This window comes from Eretmochelys imbricata, chromosome 1 (genome assembly GCF_965152235.1).
Source record: "Eretmochelys imbricata isolate rEreImb1 chromosome 1, rEreImb1.hap1, whole genome shotgun sequence".
NCBI lineage: Eukaryota > Metazoa > Chordata > Testudines > Cheloniidae > Eretmochelys > Eretmochelys imbricata.
The window spans coordinates 213,975,574-213,995,902 of NC_135572.1; the positions used below are offsets into that span (position 1 = coordinate 213,975,574).

The 20,329-nt window shown below is 62.0% G+C and overlaps 1 protein-coding gene across 1 annotated transcript; it reads right to left on the reverse strand.

The window, feature by feature from the left end:
- Window positions 1–542: 542 nt before the first annotated feature.
- Window positions 543–19,755, reverse strand: LOC144267056 (syntaxin-binding protein 2-like). The gene is given in 19 exon segments (XM_077820752.1): window positions 543–622; window positions 1,159–1,316; window positions 1,722–1,807; window positions 3,985–4,074; window positions 4,594–4,700; window positions 6,091–6,229; window positions 6,566–6,646; window positions 7,373–7,438; window positions 7,949–8,006; window positions 9,005–9,112; window positions 9,256–9,386; window positions 12,309–12,393; window positions 12,717–12,865; window positions 14,009–14,100; window positions 14,845–14,926; window positions 15,496–15,572; window positions 16,173–16,254; window positions 17,210–17,259; window positions 19,719–19,755. Coding segments are annotated over 19 exon segments (1,758 nt in total).
- Window positions 19,756–20,329: the final 574 nt, after the last annotated feature.

A 20,329-nucleotide genomic window follows, 5' to 3' on the forward strand; every position in this document is an offset into this window, starting at 1 on the left:
GGGAGGGGTGCAGGGAGCCAGGGCTGGGCCAGCACCTCAAGGCGGTGAATGGGGATGATATGGGGGCAGAAGGGGGGGGTCTCTTTAACTCTTTGCAGACTGGACAGACACAGCCTGGGGCTCAGTGGCTGGGTCACACCCCCCCCCCCAAAAGCCAGATGCTGGTAGCAGCCTCTGTGCGCCCCCCATCACTGGCAGAGGGGTGACAGGACGGGGAGGGAGAGGGGCTGTGCTTTGGGTCCCAGGGAGGGGAGGTAGGAATGGCTGAAGCTGGTAGATAATGGAGCCTGACTCTTCTCCTACCCCATCGGGGGCAGGGTGGCCACGGGGCACAAAGGGTAACGGCCCTAGAGGCTGTGCCAGAGGGAGGAAGCCTGGCCTGCCCCCTGCCCGAACAGCCAAGCAGCCTGGGGGTCCTCCCCCCGCCCAAGAACTGACACCGCAGCCAAGAGTAGGGGGGAAGATGCCTTGTTGAGAAGAGCAGGTGGAGCTGCGGGCGGCAAATTGTGGGGGGCAGAGTCTCTGGGGGGAGGGGGCTGCTTCTAGGCCTCCTCGGGGTCCAGCTGGTTGAGGGTTTGGATGTCATCCAGGAAGTGCTTGGGGGTCAGGATGTGACTAGAACCTGGGGGAGAGAGAGGTGGTTGGCAGTGGTGGGCACAGTGAGGCAGGTATGTGGCTGGCATCACCATCACCCCCATCTTTGCAGCTGGACCCTGCTCTAGTGCAGGGGGGGAGGGACTGTCTCCTATCCCCCTTTGCCTGGCACCGCACCCCTCGTGCCGCTGTACCCTGCACAGCCAGGCAAGAATCCATGCGCTGACAGTGTTCCTCACCCTTGGGTCTTCGAGGGGTGTGTGCAGGGGGTGAGCCATATCCCTATGGGAGTTACTGGGGGTGTCTGACTGGGCCCCCACACATGGTCCCTGGGCAATGAGAGGCCTGGGGAGACAGAGGCCAGGAGATCAGGCGGCTAGATACAGGCCATGTGGGGCAAGCACATCTGTTCCCAGGCCCCTGGGTGTGGGAGGACAGAGGGTAGCATGGGAGCCCTGTGGGTGCTGGGCAGGCAGTTCTAGGGTCTCCCCCTCCCAGGGGGTCCCAACTCTCCCTGACCTGGGCATTCCAGCCGCCCTTTCCCCCAGGACTCGCCCCACTCACCGATCAACACCTCCCACTTGCCCTTGATGGCCGGGGTCACTTCGTAGGCACAGCGCATCTCAGACATGGACACCCCACCCAGCACGTAAATGATGAGGCGCGGGCCCGTCTGGTACTCGGCCGCTGGCTTGTTCTTGTGCCAATGCCTAAAGCGAGCGCTGGGGGGAGAGAGGGGCAGTGTGGATACCAGGGGCTCGCTGAGGGAATGCCAGATGGAAGGGCAGGGCCTGGAGGAGGCTGCGGGGCAGGCCCTGCCCAAGGGAGTGGGACAGGAGTCCCAAAGCAGGCAAAAGGGAGTAGGGGAGGGTGGCACCTGCGCTGGGCTGGGGGTCTGTCTAAAGCTCGGCCAGTCCCTTTCCTCCATCCTGGGCCCTGCTGTGTTGAGGGACTGCTGGGGTGCGGGGTACATGGTAAGAGGGTTCCAGGGCTCCAGGCTCTTGGACATCCCCTCCCCCGTAGAGGGCAGGGTCCTGACCACACACTCCCAGGCACAGAGGCTCCTACACTCTGGAGTGTGTGTGTCAGGGCTCTGCCACCCACAGCCCAGCCAGGCTCAGCCTTACCTGACAGCAGCCTGGGAGCTGGTGGTAGGGACCAGGTCTGACAAAAAGGGCCACAGATTCTTGTCCAATTTGTCCTCAATGATGTCCTGGCAGGGGGTGGGGGGGTGGAGGGAGGACAGATCAGCAGGGGCCAAGCAGCAGGAATCTCGGATCTGGTGGCCAAGCCAGGCCCCATTGGGGTGGAGGGGCTGGGACGGCTCCTCACTGAATGATTGACAGTCCCTGGGGGGAGCAGCCTGGGGCCCCCTTTCCGGGGGGGGCATGGGGAGCCAGCAAAGAACACGCTGACTCCTCCAGTGATGCCCCCCCATCTCCCCACATCCCCCTCAGCTGCTCAGTGCCCTGCTGTGAACTCCCCACCCATCCACCGTTATGAGGAGGGCGGAGACCTCCTGCAGCCAGATCCAGGGCCCCTCATTTGGGGGGTGGGAGGGAGAGGCAGGGGGCTGCCGTCAGTGCCCCTTTCCTGCTGCGGGCAGATCCAGGCCCTGCCTCTTGCTCCATGAGGTGTGTCCCAGGCACGCAGGGGGCCCAGGATATGATACATCCTAATGCCACATAATAGGGGCTTTTACATTAGTCTGCTGCATTGACTTGTACAGGGAAGCTTAAGGCCTGCCAAGTTGTGGCTGGCGCAGAGAGGGGGCACCCCCATTGGGTTAGGCGTGGGATTGAGGCTACCGCAACTGCCTGCCCCAAAATCCCACAGGAGGAACCATCACAACGCTGGAACAAGGGCCTGGGAGCCTCCTACCTGTGATCTGCCAGGGACAGGAGCTCCGGTCAGGGGGTTAATTCTTGGCCTGGAGGAGCCCCAAGCCAGTAGGTTGAAGGCAACTAAGTGTGCCCCCCCACCCCCTTGAGGAGTGCCCCACAGGACAGGGCGATGAGGGTATCAGCCCCCTGCAAGGGTTAGGGGATGGAGTGACCATGTCACCTCTCACAAGCTAAGCAGGTTTGGGCCCAGGCAGTGCTTGGATAGGAGACCTCTAAGAAAAAGCTACTGGGTGCTGGGGGGTGCGAGTGAGTCAGCAGAGGGTGCTCTATGACCCCAGTGCGGCGCTAGGGGGCGCTGTACTGCAGGGAGCAGGCAGGGCGGGGGTCTGCAGGGGGCGTGACCAGTACTGTGCTGCCGGAGTTCATCCTTTAGATGAGTGTCAAACAGCTGCTCCTCACTGGAGGTTAGGCCAAGGACCCTGCCAGCCATTCAGATTCCAGTGCCAGTCATGACAGTGTGCTGCCTGGATCCCCTGCACTTCCAGCCCCACACACTGATCACCTCCTGCCCTAGACTCTCGGGCAGCGCTGCTGGGCGGCTGTTAAGAGCTGCCTGCCACTCCTTAGGAAGAATTCAGCCCCGGTGAGGGACCGCTGTATAAACCGCCCATGGCCCACCCCAGAGGTGGCAGCATCTCAGCACCGAGTAAGACAACTCCCCTGCACTCGTGTCTATGATTTAAGACCCCTAAGGACGGCAGCAGGAGAGGACTCTCTGATGAGCCCCTCACATGGCTACAGCCCTGCACAGATACAAAAGTGTGGATGTGCATCAGCCCGCGATCCACAAGCCGCCTTTTACCTGTATCCGCATCCTCACCGGCAGCAGCTAGCGAGGGTGGGGAAGGGGTCTCGCAGGGAAGGGGAGCATGGAGGGGTTGGGGGCTGGGGGAAGGGGCAGCGTGGAGGGGGCGGGGTCTGGAGGAGAAGGGGCAGTGTGGGGGCGGGGTCTTGAGGAGAAGGGGCAGTGTGGAGGAGGTGGGGGCTTGGGTGAAGGGGTGTCTCATCACGTGCCCTCTTGGGGGGTCACAAGTAACAGTACACAGCAGCAGCAGAGCATGTTGCATCATAGTGGGGTGGAGGGGTGGGACGCTGGGGCCCCACCCACTCCAATCCCAAATCCTGCTGCCCAGGAGCTGGTGGGGACACTGGTGCTGCTCGAGCTGCTGGACAGGAAGCAGCGCGGCGGAGCGAGTGGGTGCCGGACAGCCCCGACTCCGACCTGTCGCCCAGCCACTGGCTGCGGGCCAGCGGCCCCGAGCACGCTGCGTCCCCCAGGCTGCCTGAGCCGGACGCCACGGGCCAGGTGCTGCTGGGGGGTAGAGCCCTGCACGGTTGTATCTGCAGCTGATCCACTATCCGCAGAAATGGTGCGCAGATATGCAGGGCTCTACACATTGTTGACCCCAAACCAACCCCTCCCCCTTGGGCCCAGCCTGCCAGTTGCAACCCCACCCCCAAGGCCGGGAAGCAGATGGCCCGGTACCTCCATGATGTCCTTGAGCATGGGAGTCCAGCGGGACAGCTGGTAGCTGGATTCCAGCCGCACCTTCCTCTCCGGTCGCAGCTGCCCGCTCTGGGGGAGGAAGGGAGAGGGGGTGAGAGGCAGCAGGGAGGAGGTGCGGGGTGGGAACGGGGGCAGACAGGGAGAGCGCGGCCTACCTGAGTCGCGCCAGCCAGGCTGGCAGGGGAGAGGCAGAGAAAAGAACAGAATGGATTACTGAGAAAGAGAGAGAGAGAGAAAGAGAGAGAGAGAGAGAGAGAGACTGATGAAGAACAGAGCTGCTTCCCCCCATTCGCCGCATGGCCACCCCAAGCAGTGGTCACCAGCTCCAGCTCGCTGGCGATCTGAGGTCCTGACTTCCAGTATCCTCTGCCAGGGCAGAAGAAGTCACCCCAGATGGGGAGTAACTTTGGGGTCACCCTCCTATGGGGAGGGTGTCACCCCACTGTACAGGGGCAGAGGCCACCTCTGTGCTGGGAGTAGGTCACTGCCATAGAGGGGCACCTCCAGGATGGCCTGGGCTCCCCTGTGCAGCACAGATCTGCCCCCTGGCATGGGTACAGCTGCTGGCCCCTGGCCCCAATCCCTTACCCCAGGCGTGAGAGAGATGCCCAGGAACTGCAAGTTGTTGATGATGTCTCTTTGCTGCTGGATGTTGGCATGCTGGATCAGCTTGGTGAGGTTCTCCTTGTCCACACCTTCATGGGGAGAGACAGGTCAGCGCTAGAACCCCGGGACGCACCCACAGCCCAGGCACATGAGTCCGTGGCCCCAGGAGTCCTAGTTCCCTGATCAGATCCTGAGATCCTGCTCTTCCCACCCCTCTCAGAGCTGGGGGTAAATCCAGGAGTCCTGGCTCCCAGCCCCCCTCTAACCCACTAGACCCCACTGCCCTCCCAGAGCTGAGGATAGAACCCAGGAGTCCTGGCTCCCAGCACCATCCGCTCTAACCCACTGGACCCCACATAGTTAATGATCAAATTTAGGTTCTTGCTGCTCCTCCCTCAACAGGTTCTCTCGGGCGCTGGGGTCAGGGGTCTCTCTAGTTCCCCCTGGCAGTGCAATGGGAGCCCCCATCCCCCTGATCTGGGCTCCCCCTTCTGCAGCCAGTCAGGTGCAGAGTCAGAGCCGAGGCCTGGCTCTTAAAGGCTGTGAGGCCTTGAGCTGGAGGGAGGGCAACGTGCCCCACCCCTGCCCCCCCAAACCGTTTACTGCTGCTTAGTGCAGACAGGGAGGCCTGGCAACTCCACAGCACCCCCTGGCCAGGAAACTGGGCAGCCAGGCAGCCAGAGGAGCCCCATGAGGGCACCCTGGCCTGAGCAATGGGCACAGGGGCAGTGCCTGAGCAGGGTTACAGGAAGGGCCCCGGAGCAGGGCCCTGCCCCACCGAGCCAGCATGGGATAGGAACCGATGGGGGAAGAGGGACTGTGCCAAGTGTCAGGGTCAGGGAGGTTCCCCAGGCCCTGGTGAGTTTGGGGAAGGGGCTGGATGCAGCAAGAAGCAGGGAGCTGCTGCAGGGATGACACAAGGGGTGGGCAGGGGACTGGTTGCAGGAGGCTCAGAGACACAACATGGTATCTGAACAGCCTGCAGGAAGGGATGGAAGTCCCCCCTCCCTGCAGAGAACGGGCCGGGGGACTGCTCCAGGTGTGTGTCTCTCCATCCCCCCTCCCTGCAGAGAAGGGGCTGGGGGGCTGCTCTGGGTGTGTGTCTCCAGCCTCCCTCCCTCCCTGCAGAGAACGGGCTTGGGGGAGCATGGAGGGCGGACACTGCTCGGAAGGCAGTAGCACGGAGCAAAGGCCGCCAGATCTGACCCCAGATCTGACCCCAGATCGGAGCATGGGCATGGCGCACTGGCAGGCTTGCAGGCACCGAGAGGTGGGCAGAGGGAAGACAGGGCTGTAGAGCCAGGCTGGACTCAGGTCCTGGGAAGCGGCTGGCCGGGGGGCGCCCTGCATAGCAGGAGGGCTTGCCAGTCTGAGCAGTGCTATTCCCCACCAGCCCCACAGGCCTGGGCCCCACCTCCAGGAGCACCCCCCTGCAGCAGCAGGCCCCGCAGTGCTCCCCCTGCAGGCCTGTGGCATTACCATTCTTCAGGAAGATGTAGATCAGGATGATGCGGATCTTGTCGTAGGCCTGCACGCTGGGGTCCAGCAGGACAGGCAAGATGATCTTCATGGGGTCCTTGATCTTCTTCCCGTCCACGTCCGTCCCCATAGCCAGGTCCTGGGGGCAGGGGGAAGGGGGCGCACACACAAGGCCCAGGTCAGGCCACTCTGCTTCCTCCCGCCCACGCAGCAGGATGGGAGATGTGACGGCCCCCTGACCCACAGCTCGCCTACCCCGTGCCAGGGCCCCCTCCTCCCTGGGGTCAGCTCCCTCTGGGGTGAGCAACTGGCCCCCAGGGAGTAACCCGAGCCCCATGTCCTCCTTCTGCACCCCTGGTGCTGCATGGTGGGGCTGACCCTGGCTCCAGCGAGCCTGCGGCTCTGAGACCCCTCTCTCCGGGCTGAGTCCATGAGCCAGACTCTGCCCCAAGCCAGGCTCTGCCCACAGACCCACCTGCTCCAAGCTGCACAGCTTCTCCACTCTTCCTTTGAAGTGCTGCATGCAGTGCTCGGCCAGGTTCAGATGCGTGGAGTACTGCGGGGAGAGACCGGGGCACAGGGCGAGTTCACCGTATCACTGGCTGGTCCAGAGCACCTGCACCTCCCAACCCACAAGGAGGGCCCCTCGGCCAGAGGGGCAGCCCCAATTGGCTGTCGAAGCCGAACATATAGGGATTGTTTTGCCCAGCCACCATATAGGGCTGCCATATAGGGATTGATGTGCAGCCACCTCTGGGGTGGAGTGGGACAGCTGGAGGGGAGGATCAGGAGGAGGGAGCAGCTTCCAAAACAGCCCACGGCTTCTCTGTTAGTCACCACGAGGTTGGGGGCTTGGAGATCAGCAGGTGTCGGGGTACCTGTGCCAGTGGCCAGGAGCTTTCTGTTGGCACATGGCTCAGTGGCACCAGGAGTGGCTCCAATAGGCTGGTTTGGAAGCCCACCAAGGCCCTCTCCCGAGAGCTGCAGCAGCAAGGCACGGGCTTTACCCAAGGGCTGCCCTGGGTGGGGCTAACGTGGCAGCTCTGGGCACTGACAGGCAGGCTGCTGCCCATGGTGCCACACAGCACCTGGGGGGAAAATGGCTCTGCCCAACGGGACAGGTCAGCAGCTCTCATCAGGCAGTAAAGCGGAGTGCCACAGAGTGCCCTGCCCCCCAAGAGAGTCCCTACTGTCCCTCACCAGCCCCACAGAGCACCCTGCCCCTCCCATCAGCCCCACTGAATGGCCTGCCCCCTGCCCACGAAAAGCCCAGCCCCGTTACCCTGTTCAGCTCCTTCTGATACTGGGGCATCTTCTTCAGGATCTGGGACAGGTCCTCGATGTTGGCCTGGAGGGAGGCGGTGGTGAGATCCCGGCTGCTCCCAGCGCTTGGAGCCCCCTGCAGGGCAGAGGCAGCAGGGCGGGTCACTCAGGCCATGCGTGGCTGCGGCTTAGGTTAGACCTGCCCTTTCCAGGCCAGCTGGAACGAGACGGGAGCCCCGCAACCCGAGCGCCCCTCAAGGTGTAAAGCAGCAGTGGGCCAGGGAGATGCCAGCGTTGGCTCCCTGCAGCTCTCCCTGCGCGGTCCCGATCCTGCTGTCTGACCCCGCCCCATGGGCCTCTGCCCTCCCCCACTGTGGGGAGCTCCAGAGCTCTGGCTGGGGGGCAGGGGACTCCACATACACCTCTAAGCCCTTTACAGGCAAACCCTGGGAGCAATGGGACAGCCCCCCCCCGCCCCCGCCAACCCCTCCTGGGGCAGCAGGGAAGCCTCCCCTCCCCATCAGTGGCAGTGGGATGGGTTCCCCTGTCCCTCCGGCCTGAACTCCCCAATCACTCCCCCCAACCCCTGCCGCACCTTCTCCGCAGTCAGCCTCTTGCTCTCATAGAAGATGCGCAGCAGCTCCGTCACCTTTCTGCAGCAGGGAGAGGGGTCAGGACGGAGCCAGGCACTGCCTTGGAGGTAGGGGGTACCCTGTCCTATGCTACAGGGGATGGAGCCCCCGCCCCACAGGCACCAGGGTTCTCTGCCTCAAGAGCCTCAGACAGGCTGGGGGAGGCCCTCTTCCTAAGTTACCCCAAGGCAGAGTTCAGTGCACCTCTGGGGGCTCCTGGCGCCCTGCTGGGGGGGCCTGGGGGCAGCGGCAGGCCCAGCAGGAGGTCGGTGAGGGACTCACTCAAGGGAGCTGTAAGGTGCATGGGGAGACCCTGGGATCAGGGGAAGACAGTGTCCAGGCGGATCCCCAAGAGGAGATGTGGACAGTGGCTCTGGAAGGGAGCGCTCAGGGGTCCTTTGGGGAGAGGGGCTGGGTCCAGGGGGTCTCAGCACTCAGAGAGGAGTATGTCTGAGGGACAAGCTCCAGCACTGGGTGGGAGGGGGAGGGGGGGCCCTGGCACTGCGCAGGAGAGGGGTGTGTTGCGGGGGGTGGGTGTCCCTGCACTGGGTGGGAGAGGAGTGTATCCAAGGGATAGTGGGGTTCCAGCACTGGGTGGGAAGAAAAGAGGAGGGGTGTGTCTGAAGGGGAGGATGGGGGAAGTCCCGGCACTGGAAAAGTGGGGGAAGGGTGTGTCAACGGGGTGGGCTGTCCTGGCACTGGGTGGGAGAGGTGTGTCCAAGGGGGGAGTCCTGGCAGCGGGCGGGGAGGGGAGGGCTGTGCCAAAGTGGGGGTAGGGGGTCCCAGCATTGGGTGGGGAGGGGAGAGGTGTGCCGAAGGTGGGGGGGAGTAGTGAGACCCGGCACTAGGCAGGGCACAGAGGGGTGTGTCCAGGGGTGTCCTGGCATTGGGTGGGGCACGGAGTGGTGTGTCCGGGGGGGGGGATGGGTCCTGGCCCTGGGTGGGGCACGGAGGGGTATGTCCAGTGGATGGGCGGGGCATGGAGGGGTGCGTCAGGGGGCAGGGCCGAGCGCGCTCACTTGGAGACGTCAGCGATGTGCATGTGGCGTAGCTGCACCCAGAGTTCGTCGTCTTCGTCCAGCAGCGCCTCTTTCTCCTGCGAGTCGCTGATGCCCGTCGTCTCGTACCTGCAGGGGGGAGATGGGGTCAGGCTGCGGCACCCCTCGCCCCAGCGTGGGGGCTGCGGAGCAGTGCAGGTGCCTGGGCCACATCCCCCCCAGCCCGCCTGAGGAGGGGTGCGGGGCGCCCCCTGCTGGCAGCCAGGCCCTACTTGTAGGTGTCTTTCTCGATGCTGAGCAGGTCGTAGGCCATGGCCTGGTAGGTGAGCTCGTGCAGCAGTGGGGACACCAGATCGAAGCTTCGGTGCACAATCAGCAGCTGAGAACGGGCTTTGTCGGGGCCCTGGGGCAAAGGAGAGAGAAACCCGTCACCTCCTGCTCTGGCAGAGGGTTCCTGGCCTGGCTTACACGGCACAATCCAATGGGCCCTGGTGGCCTGAAACTTCACTACCCACCCTCTCTGTGGCCCAGCCCCCAACCCCAGGGGGAAGCCAAGAGACACCCCCCAAGCTAGCTGGGACGTGCCCTGGGGTCCTGCCCTGACCAGCTGCACTGCAACGCCCCCTGCAGGGACGGGCTACCTACCCCTCATGCAAATAGCAATGCCCCCCTCCCCCAAGCATGCTCTCTGCTCGTGCCTCTCCACCAACGGGAGCATGCCCCTTACAAGGCAGCTCCCTGACTGCCCCCTGCTCCATATGCTGTGTGGGGACGGGGGGAACTACACCAGAAGGGCCTGGCTAGTCTATCATTAACCAACACCAGGCCCAGAGACTCTTTGATACAAGGTCCCAGAGGGGGACGACAGGACATTATCCCTATGCCCCACCTTGCATCTGAGCTGGGACCCCATATGAAGCTCTAGCTCCCCAGTCCCAGCCTGTGTGGCCCCCCAGCATCCAGTTGGACAGAGACCACTCAAATGGTCAGCATCTGAGACCCACATCATGGGGGGGCTGGCCCAGCCCCCGCTTCCTGCCTGATCAGCATGCACTGCCCTCTTTGCGCAGCAGGTGGTGATAGGAGACCAGCCCTGCGCTCTCATGGCAGACGGCTCTGAAACCGGCTCCAGCAGCCCCAGTGGAACCCAAGCCCACCCAGGAGCACCTCGGCAAGGGGCTGCGTCTGCTCTTTGCTGGGTAGCACAGACAGTCAGGGGTGGGTGGGGTGGGGATGTACAGCCCCTGATGCTATCCCAACTGTCCCACCTCAGTACGTGGCCCGATTTTCAGCCACGCTCGGGAGCAGAACGTCGGACCGGCCACCACCCATCCGCCTGGCAGGTCTCCACAGCCTCTATGTAAATGGGTTGAGGCTGACGGGGGAGCGCCTCTCTTGGAGGAGTATCTGGCCCCCACCACTGTAGCACTATCATTGCTGCATCCTGCCCCGCCATGCACGTGGGGCTGGGCAGGGCTGTCACCCCATTGCAGAGGGGGATGGAGGCCCAGAGGGGCTGGGTGACTCACCCAAGGTCACACAGGGAGTCTGTGGCAGAGCAGGGACATGAACCCAGAGCTGGCACCATCATTCCCCTCTAGCCCTACCCAGCCTGGATGGGTTGCTATGCTCAGCCCCCGCCCCCACCCCCCACGGGACTCTGCTCACACCCTTTGCCAGTTCGGCTCTGCTGGAGGGATCCCCGAGTACAGATGGGGGCTGGCGTAACCACCGGGTCACCCCACCCTGCCCAGAGCAGAGGGGTGGTTAGTGCACTGGTGGGTGCCACAGCACTGCCTGTGCCAGCTACCCCTCAGGGCTGGCTGCTGGGAAACATCAAGGCAAGAGGGACTAGTGCAGACAAGGCCCCAGGGTGCCGGGACCGCGGGCTGGGTGGCTTTGGAGACCAGAACAGTTGGGTTTCTTAGGCACCTGGACCCCAGCCTGGGCAGCCCAGCCCACTGAAGGTTAAAGCAAGAGGCCGTTCTGGTCAGCCCAGAGCCTGGCCGAGCTGCAGAGAAACCTGTTTTCAGCTCCGGGTCTCTCACTCAGGGCCTGTCTACATGGAAACCACTTCAGCTGCTCCGCTTCAGTGACTCCACCTTTCCCATACCCCCAAGCAACGCAGAGGCACTGACCCAATTGCCTCATGTAGACCAGGCCTCGGCCTGACCTTAGTCAGTTCTCAGGCGAGAGCTCCCAGCTTCCCGCACTCATCCCCCAGCTCAAACCTTCCCAACCCTGTGTTCTCGAGCTGGGGGCCCTGCTCCAGTTCCCTGCTGGGAGCATCCAGCCAGGAGCCATTGGAGCCGGCATGGTCTTTCTGGCCCCCAGGCTGATCTGTGTTGGATTCTCTTCATTTCACCAAGACAGGGAGGTGACACCCCCCACCCCCGGCATGACTCTTACCTTCCCCGAGAATCCTTCCCCTTCACCCCCTGCCAGAGAAGCCAGGAAATATATAGGGAAACTGAGGCACGCATCAGATTCATAAAAGATATTACAAACATTCCCAGTTGGTCACAGGTGCACAGTCTCCCAGCAGCTCAGCAAAGGCTGGAAGCAAGAGCAGAGGCAACAGGAGGGAGAGATCTGGGCAGGCCTTGGATTTTACATCACTTTGCTTCTCCTAGGGGGGTAGGAGCTACTGGGTTTCCCGTGTGAGAATCCAGGGCAGGGTGGGTTTGCAGCTCCCCTCTGCTGGGGGTGGGACGGGGATGGCAGGAGCTAGGGGAAGCCCACAGGCCAGGGCTGACTTGTGGTTAAGGCTCGGGAGAGCTGGGTTCTATTCCTGCTCTGGCAGACTCCCTGTATGCCTCAGTTTCCCATCTGTAACACAGGCCACCCTGCCTCCCCTGGGAGGCTGAATTCATTAGTGAGATTGTGATACCATGGTGATGAGTGTAGGAGCACACACAGACAGGAGTGTCCAGGTGTGGAAGAGGCTCTGTGTGCGAAGCTTAGTTCTCTGACCGAACTGCCCTGTTTATAAACAGAGAGATTGTGCTGGGCACACACTTCCCCAGTTGGTGCCTCAGTTTCCCCATCTATACAGAGGGGATAAGGACACTAGCCTTTGTAGAGCACTTTGAGATCTGCCCACAGCCAGTGTTAGAGAAGGGCTGGGGCCATTAGTCCAGCCACACAGGGAATGCTATTGTTCTGCCAACCCCTCAGGATCTCCAAGGGTGTCTAGACCCCACCCCTCCCCCCCGGACCAGGATCTCCGAGCAGGTTCTAAATCACTCCTCCTTCCTTCTACTTCTCATGTGCTCCCCCGTGGCTCTGTCCCATGGCAAAGGTGTGACCGACACAGCTCACTCACCTCTCACATGCTGGGCTCGTATGCCTTAAACGCCTTGAGTTTGGCCAGCACAGCGTGCGCCAAGTGGAAGTTATCTTCATGGTCCCTGCAGCAAAGACAAACCCTGTAGGTCAGAAACAGCTCCCCCCGAGGGGCACACGCACTTCCTGTAGGAGGTAACCAGGTACCCTCGCCCTTTGGGCACACTCACTTCCTGTAGAGGATGGCTGGGTACTTCTCCATGGCTCACTCACTTCCTATAGGGGATAGCTGGGTACCCCTCCCCCTGGGCACACTCACTTCCTGTAGCGGATGGCCAGGTACCCTTCTCCTTCTGGGCACACTCACTTCCTGAAGTGGGTACTTCCCCATGGCACACTCACTTCCTATAGGGGATAGCTAGGTACCCCTTCCCCTGGGCACACTCACTTCCTGTAGTGGATGGCTGGATACTCCTCCAGGGTTTCACACAATGTGGCAATCTGCTCTGCCAGCATCTCCAGCTGCTTGTTCTTTTCGAAAAAGCGGTAGGGGCTGAACCAGTTGTGGAAGGTCTTTGGCTTGTCCAGGGAGTACACCTTGGGGACGGGGGAGAGCAGAGATCAGACCCCGGTGCCAACTGCTTGCAGCCAGGCCAGCTGTGTCCCATACCGCGCCCCTAAGATGCGCTGTTGGATCAGGCCAGCCTGGTGGAGCTGTAGCAAGCCCCTAGTGAGGGAGAGATCCCTTTGCCAGTGCCACTCCTGTTGTGGTAGAGGGATAGCGAGCCAGAGATTCATGCACCAGCCTGGGATGAAGATGCCCCAGGTTCAGGTCCTTACTTGGCTGCAGACCCCCAGGTGCCCTCAATGTTGGGGGAGGGGGCTTGGCGACGCTTCTAGTCTGGCGAAAGCCCCAGCATAGCCACGGGCAAACCCGGCATCAAGGCGCGTCTGCCGCTGTCGCTTATTTCACTGGCCGAACAGAACGAGCCATTGGGACAAACGTGCTTGGACACCAATAAACAGTATCGGCCCATGAAGGGTTTTCTGGCGCAACGGGACGGGTGAGCCAGCAAAGCCTCCTGACGGACACTCAGCTTATAGCAGCCAAAGCTTCTCTTGGCACAGCTGGCACCGGTACCCCAGATGAAATCAGCTAGAGTGGCGAAAGGACTGCTTTGCCAGCGTAACGGCATCTACCCAGGGGCTCTGCCACCACAGCTGCATCAGTTACAGGGGGGATTTTTTCTCTCATGTCCCTGTAACAAACCCATACCAACAAAGCTTTTGTGTGTAGCCCAGGCTCATGTCTCTCTGTGCCTCAGTTTCCCCATCAATGCAATGGGGCTGACACCACAGTCCTGCCCCTCAGGGGCAGGAGGGGCGAAATCCACTGATGACAGAAGGAGGGGATGGGGTGGTTGGGTAAAGGGCAGGCGTGTGGAGTATCGGGCTGTCTTGCAGGCCTAGTATAAACCATCAGTAAGAGCTGGTAAAGCCAGGGAGGCAGGGCCCTCCTCCCCCATACATCTACCATCCCCACCAGGTGCAAGCCAGCGATTCCACCTCTCACAGGGTGTGAGCAGCCAGCTAGTTCCTGCTGTCCTGTGCTGGCGTCAAACCCGGGGCCCTAGAAGGGAAAGGTTCCCCCGCCAAATCACATGAAACAATAAGGGTGTGGTGTCATACGTCACCATCCGCCCCGTGGACCTGCTCCTCCAAAGCCCGGCCACCCCTCACCTGGCTCTCATAGGGCAGGAAGGCCATGTTGATCTCCTTGAGGGTTTTGATGACCTTGGTGATCCGTGACTTCCTCAGCTCCTTGAACAGAGGCTCAGGACAGGCTGCAAGGCAAAGGCAGTGGGTGGGAGTGACAGGCACAGGGCTCAGGACCCCCAGCACAGCGCCAGCCCCCACGGACGGGGCCAGGACGGGCACAGCAGGGGCAGTAGTGCTGCACGCCTGTGGGGAACCTGGGCAAGCCAGCAGGGCCACACAGGAGTCAACGATGAGTCCAGCCCCCCCGAACCAGAGTCATGCCGGGTTCTCGCCTTCTGCAGCATCAGCAGCGAGGGGGAGCCACAATCTCTCCGACGCAGCCCCTGTCTCACACCCTGCCCTCAGCCTGCCCGCAGGGCTGAGTGACCAGAGTGTACAACTCAGGATGATGCACAAGGAGGAACGGGGACTTGGGTTCCCCCTGCCTCTGTAATGGGGAGAAGCAGATATGACCCTGACACACTGGGTATTCTGGTGGTGTCCCATCCCCCCACCGAGTTGGGACTGATGGAGCAATGCATGCTGGGAATGGTAGCCAGAGGCCGGCTTTCTGGGCACACGCTGCAGGTGTCTGTGAGCCTTGCTGGCTGGAGGCAGGCCCGTGGGGGAGAAGGCGGGGGAAGGGATAGGTGGGGTCATTCAGTCTGGCCTGCTGGGGCTGCATCCCCCTGCAGGAGGGCAGAGCATAATCAGGGTGCTGCGCACTGGCCTGCCGGCAGAGAGAGACCCCCCACCCACAGGCTCCAGTGTGCTGCTGCCCAGGCTCCCAGCTGGGGGATCCCCCGACCCCCAATACTCATGGCTGAGGAAGAAGACGTGAGCTGCCTTGTAGTTGAAGGTGGGGGTGCCCTGGAAGTCATTGATCAAAGCCTGCACCGACTGCAAAGCGGAGAGAGGGGGGTTGTCAGCACCTGCCGAGGCCCCTCCCTGCTGCTCAAATGGCCCAGCCCATGCCCAGGCCCTGGGTCTCAGGGCCTAGCATGATGCCATCGGGAGGTGGGCTGGTTTTCACCCCCCTAGCTCTGGGCTCCCTCCCTGCCTGGAGCAGGGCTTGTGCCCATGTGCCCGGGACATCCTCAGGGCCCAGCCACATCTCTTGCTGGCACAGAAGTGTCCATGCCTGGCCACAGATGAGGCCTGGCATTGCCTTGCTGCTGAACTAAGTGGGCTCTGAGCAGTGTCCAGGGAACAGCCGGCCGAGCAGCAATCCCAGGCAACTACCATCAGGGCCCCCTCCCTCCCCGGGCGCCATGCTGGGCACCTGCAGCTTCGCCACGCCAGCTAGCCTGGCAGGGTGTTTGGAACCTGTTCAGACCCCTCGACCAGCCATTCCCATCCTGACATTGTGCTGCGCATCCCCCCGGACAGCGCCACCTCCAGGCAGCACTAGGAGCTGTCCCGGGGTCTCCCCTGCTCCCCATCCAGTTGCCCCAGGCCCGAGCTCCTACCTCCTCCACTGGGCTGAGCAGGTAGATGGCCTCCAGGCTGGGGATTGACTCCCGGCACTTGTTAATATCTTCCACAACTAGGAGAGAGCAGACACTGGGCGCGGGTCAGTGTGTCCTAGCCACCCGCCCCAGCCGCTCTCCACCAGGATGTGGGGAGGGGAAGCCAAGGGGCACAGTGATGTTCGCTGGCAGCAGGCCGGGGCATTCCAGAGGCAACAATGCAGCAGCCGCTTCGATGTGGGGCCGTGGGCTGCGATGCTGCCACAGTATGGAGCAGGGAAGGAATGGCCCTCTGTACTGTGCTGGGGGCACCCCGCTAGAGTGCTGGCTCAGCTCTGTGCCCCTCAACCCCAAGGGCTCCTCCACCCTAAAGCAGGGAGCCAGCATTCGCCCTCCCCAGCCAGGACCCTGCCCACAGCATTGGGGAGGAGCAGCGAGGAGTTAGCAGGAGTCTGAGAAAAGCGGTGAAGAGGCTCCACGGGCTGAAAGTGCCGGGCTAAGGGAACTAGACCTGGCTGGGAAGGTACCAATAGCAAGGAGGGCGTCTAGGGGGCTGCAAAGCGGGGAAACTAGATGCAAACGTGAATGTAGACAAGTCAACTCCCTGACTGTGAGGTGTATCCAAGGGGGAGGGGAGCCCTGGCGGGGGGAGCAGACGGGAGGGAGGGGCCACTCACGTGTGATGCCTTCGTCTACGATGTCGGACATCGTGCAGCATGATGAGAGGATGCGCGTGCTGGGGTGGTCCATGATCAGCACCTGGGGTAGCGAGAGGGGAGCGCTCCACTTCGGATGAACTAGTCACTGCCCTGAGCCCAGCTGCCCACCATCATCATCCACAGCACAGCCAAGGGAGCAGAACGACTGCTAATGGCAGAGCCCTTCCACAGCCCTTTCACAGCAGAGCAGCAGGGCCGGTACCAAGCCTGCACTTTGCTGAGCTGACCGTGCTAAGGACTGCGTGAGGAGCTACAGGGAGAGCGGCTCCGAGCAGAGTGGCTGGTACGAGATGTAGGAGACAAACCTGGGACACCCGGCCATTCAGAATGGTTCCATCCTCCTAGACTGGAGGAGATCAGCCTCTTCGCCCAGGTGACAGGGTGAGTGCAAGAGGCAGGCACAGAACAGGAGTCCTAGCTCCCAGTCCCCTGCTCCGATCCACCAGATATCCGCTCCCCAGCCCTCGGACAGAACCAGGATCAGGGCACAGAGAAATGGAACGAGGGGAGTCTCCGTGTTCCCCTAGGAAAGCCCTGTAGGCCATTGGCCCAACATCTCCACCACCTTCCTGCCGTGCCGAATGCTCCCTCTGCCACACCGGCCTAACCCGCTGCTCCACATCGCCCAGCCCAGTCCATGCCGGGGGCTCAATAACCTGCCTGCCCAATGGTGCATACTGCCCCCATGCTTGGCACTCTCCTGCTCCTCCTCCCACCCAGGCTGATTCACTGGCCCCAGTGGTCTGATCCGGTGTGTGTGTGGGGGAGATATGGGGCTAGCTGGACAAGCTGGGTCTGATCCAGCGCAGTGGGAAGGCAGACATACCCAAGCCTAGCTGGGGACGGATGAGGGGCTAGACAGAGCAGGGATCTGATCCAGCCTGGAAAAGCTCAGGTTCCTAATGAATCTCAAGAGGCTGGAGGGGGAGGAGCATGATATATGGATACAGCATATCCCCAGGGGGACACCAGGGCAACAGGTTCGGCCTGCTTACCTTCCATTCTCTTTCCTTCTTCACGCTGTGAAGGACAACGCTGAGGATCTCTGTGAGTGAAAGAGATGAGGATCAGTGGTGGGGCTCGGACGGGACGGCTGTGCCCTGAGCCAGGACCCACTGGCTGGTGGAAGGACCCCTCAGGGAAGTGGCTCAGAGGCTGCTTTCAGGCCAGCTAGCGATGTGCTCCTAGCCGAGCCCCCAGTCGGCGATCGTGGTGGGGTGACAGGCTAGATGGGCCATGGGTCTGATCCCCCTTCCTTTCTGCCAGGCTGGATACGAGCACAGCTGAACTAAGGATCTGGCCCCGTGCAGCAAGAGAACAGATCCTGTCCAGCACCTCTGGACTGGAGGGGATCCAGGGACCCTCTTCAGTGTGTGGGGGACAACAACACAACAAAGACTTCAAATCCTGAATCCTGCACATAGAACCCCTCCAAGGCATGCCCCGCTCAGAGAACTGCCGGCCTGTCTCCTGGGCATCTTCCACGGCCCAGCTAAGCAATTAGATAGTCAGCTCTTTGGGCCAAGCACCATCTTTTTGTTGTGCCCAGCATAATGGTACCCTGACCCATGACTGGCGCTCCTGGGCACTACCGTAATACACCTAATGAATAATGTACAACGCCTTGCAAAATGGGGCCTTGGTCCATGACTGGGGCTCCTGGGTGCTACCATACTACATCAGTTTGTTTCACCCCTACGAAGCACCTGATTCTGGCTGGCCCTGTAGGGCAATAGCCCCACGACCCTGACCTGTGCTCTCACTCTCACTCCCACTCCCGGTAACTGGTGTGCGTGAGTGCACTGCCCAACACACTATGTTTCCACCATAACTCAAGCAATGCCTCTCCCTACCCCACCTCTAGCCCATCAGGACTTGGCTGCTCGGTCCTAATGAGGCTCCAGGGGCTATTCTGCACCAGGACACACTGGCCTCCCTGCTGCTTTCCTGCAGTTCCTTTACACCTGTGGCATGCAGACACCCCGTTCAGCGGGGCACGTGGAGCTCTAGTGCAAGGTAAGGGGCCGGCAGCACAGCCTGGATCCAGACATGGTGAAGGCAGACATGAACCTGCTTTCTCCACGCAACTCCGCCCAGGCATTTTGACCCTGAACTGCAGTTACAGCTCCCCACACCAGCCCTGGGCTGCCCCCATCAGCTGTGCCAGTGCCCCTCACTACTGACTGGAGCCCCTGCAATCCCAGCCCTTTCCTCCCCCCCATTCCCAGCTCTGCCAGTGCCCTTCACTCCTGTCCACAGCCCTCTGCTATGCCAGCTCTGGTCTGTCCCCCACCAGCTCTGCCTCACTCCTGACCCGCAGCTATTGCAGTCCTGGGTTCCCCGCCTCACGGCTCTGCAGATGCCCCTCACTCTTGTCCGCAGCCTTCTGCTATTCCAGCCCTTTGCTCCCCCCCGATTCCCAGCTCTGCCAGTGCCCCTCACTCCTGCCCGCAGCCCCCTGTTATGGCAGCCTTGGGCTACCACCCACTCCCAGCTCCGCCGGTGCTCCTCACTCCTGACCCGCAGCTATTCCAGTCCTGGGTCCCCCCCCCCCGCACGGCTCTGCAGATGCCCCTCACTCCTGACCCGCAGCCCCCTGCTATTCCTGTTCAGAGACCCCTCTTGAACCAGGGCAGTATGGCCCACCCCAAGTATTCAAAAGTCACGTGTCAGGCCCTCCTAATTGTGCGATTTAGTGAGGAAAAGCTAAGAGAAGAGCTAAGGGTTATTAGCACCACCGGCCGTCCTGAACTGTGGGCCACTTTTGCTCTGTCCCAGTTCTGGGGGCAACTATGGAACATCAGAACTGAATCCACTTTCCAAGAGTCTTTTAAACCCCAGGTCTGTGGTCTGGATTTAGCCACAGGCCCCGTCCACTGCAGCCTGGGCTGGAGATTCAGCAGTGGGTCTGGGCTTCTGAAGTAACAGAAGTGGGTTGGGCTTCTGAAGTGTAAGGCTTTAACTTGCTCTCTCCTACATTACAGCTATCGCCTACGCCAGCTCTGTGTTGGGGCCGGGCAGAAATGTACTGCTTCACTACGTTACAAAGCGGCTATGATGTCATTTTTCTCCTCGCGCGCAGCCGTTACCCGTTCTGACAGGCTGTTTATAATGCTAACTTTACTAGTTTTCAGAGGTTGTCGGGGGGGGGGTGCAAGGTGGAAGTTTCGCCTAGTGCACAAGATATCCTTGCACCGGCCCTGGTGGGAGTCATCCTGATGGAAAGAGATGACGACGATGACGCCCCCGCAAAGTGCAGCTCCTATGGGAGGGGGCAGCCCTTAGGGGTGGGGCAGACAGCCTCCTCCCCTTCCTGGTGTATGACAGGCAGGTGGGGGGGAGCTCTCTGCTCCGACTGACTCCTAATCCTCCCCGAGGGTGAGACACCCCCAGGAGCGCCCCTCCCAGGGCCCCCCAACTGGGCCCTGCCCCCCCAGACCCACACCCAACCAGATTCCTGCCCCCGACCGGCTCCGCACTCAGACCCCCCGGCTCCGCACTCACTCTTGCGCACCACCGCCTTCAGCCCGGACGGGGCCATCTCCGCCTCTTGCCACGTCCCCTCGAGCCCTGTGGGTAGAAGTGGGACTCAGCTGTGTGCAGGGTGGGGTTGGAGTCAGGACTCCTGGGCTCTGCCCCGGCTCTGCTCCTGACCTTGGGCACGCCCTGGCCTCTCCCTGCCATGCTCTGGGGAGTGTCTGTGACACTGGGCGACAGCCCCTAGCGACGCTGAAATCAGTCACTGGTGGACGGGCCCAGCCCCCCCTAGTGTCACTGATGGACGGGCCCAGCCCCCCCAGTGACTGATTTCAGTATAAAGCAACTGGGGTGCTGGCGGGTCGATGTCTGCAAGGCTGAAGACGGCCGAACGCCGCAGCCCCCCACTTCTGGCGCTGCGAGGGCTGGCCCTGGGCACCAATGGGCAGGCGACCGGTGACAGGGCCACGCAGGTCCCCACTGAACCCCCACCTGGTTACGTGGGGCGCAGAGGGAGGCGGGGGCCTCGGGCAGGGTTAAAGCGAGGACTGGGTTGGGGTAGTGGGGCCTCAGCCCACTCCAGTCAGGGCCCCCCAGTGAGCTGCAAGTCCCCCCTCCACCCAGCCTCCCCCCATCAG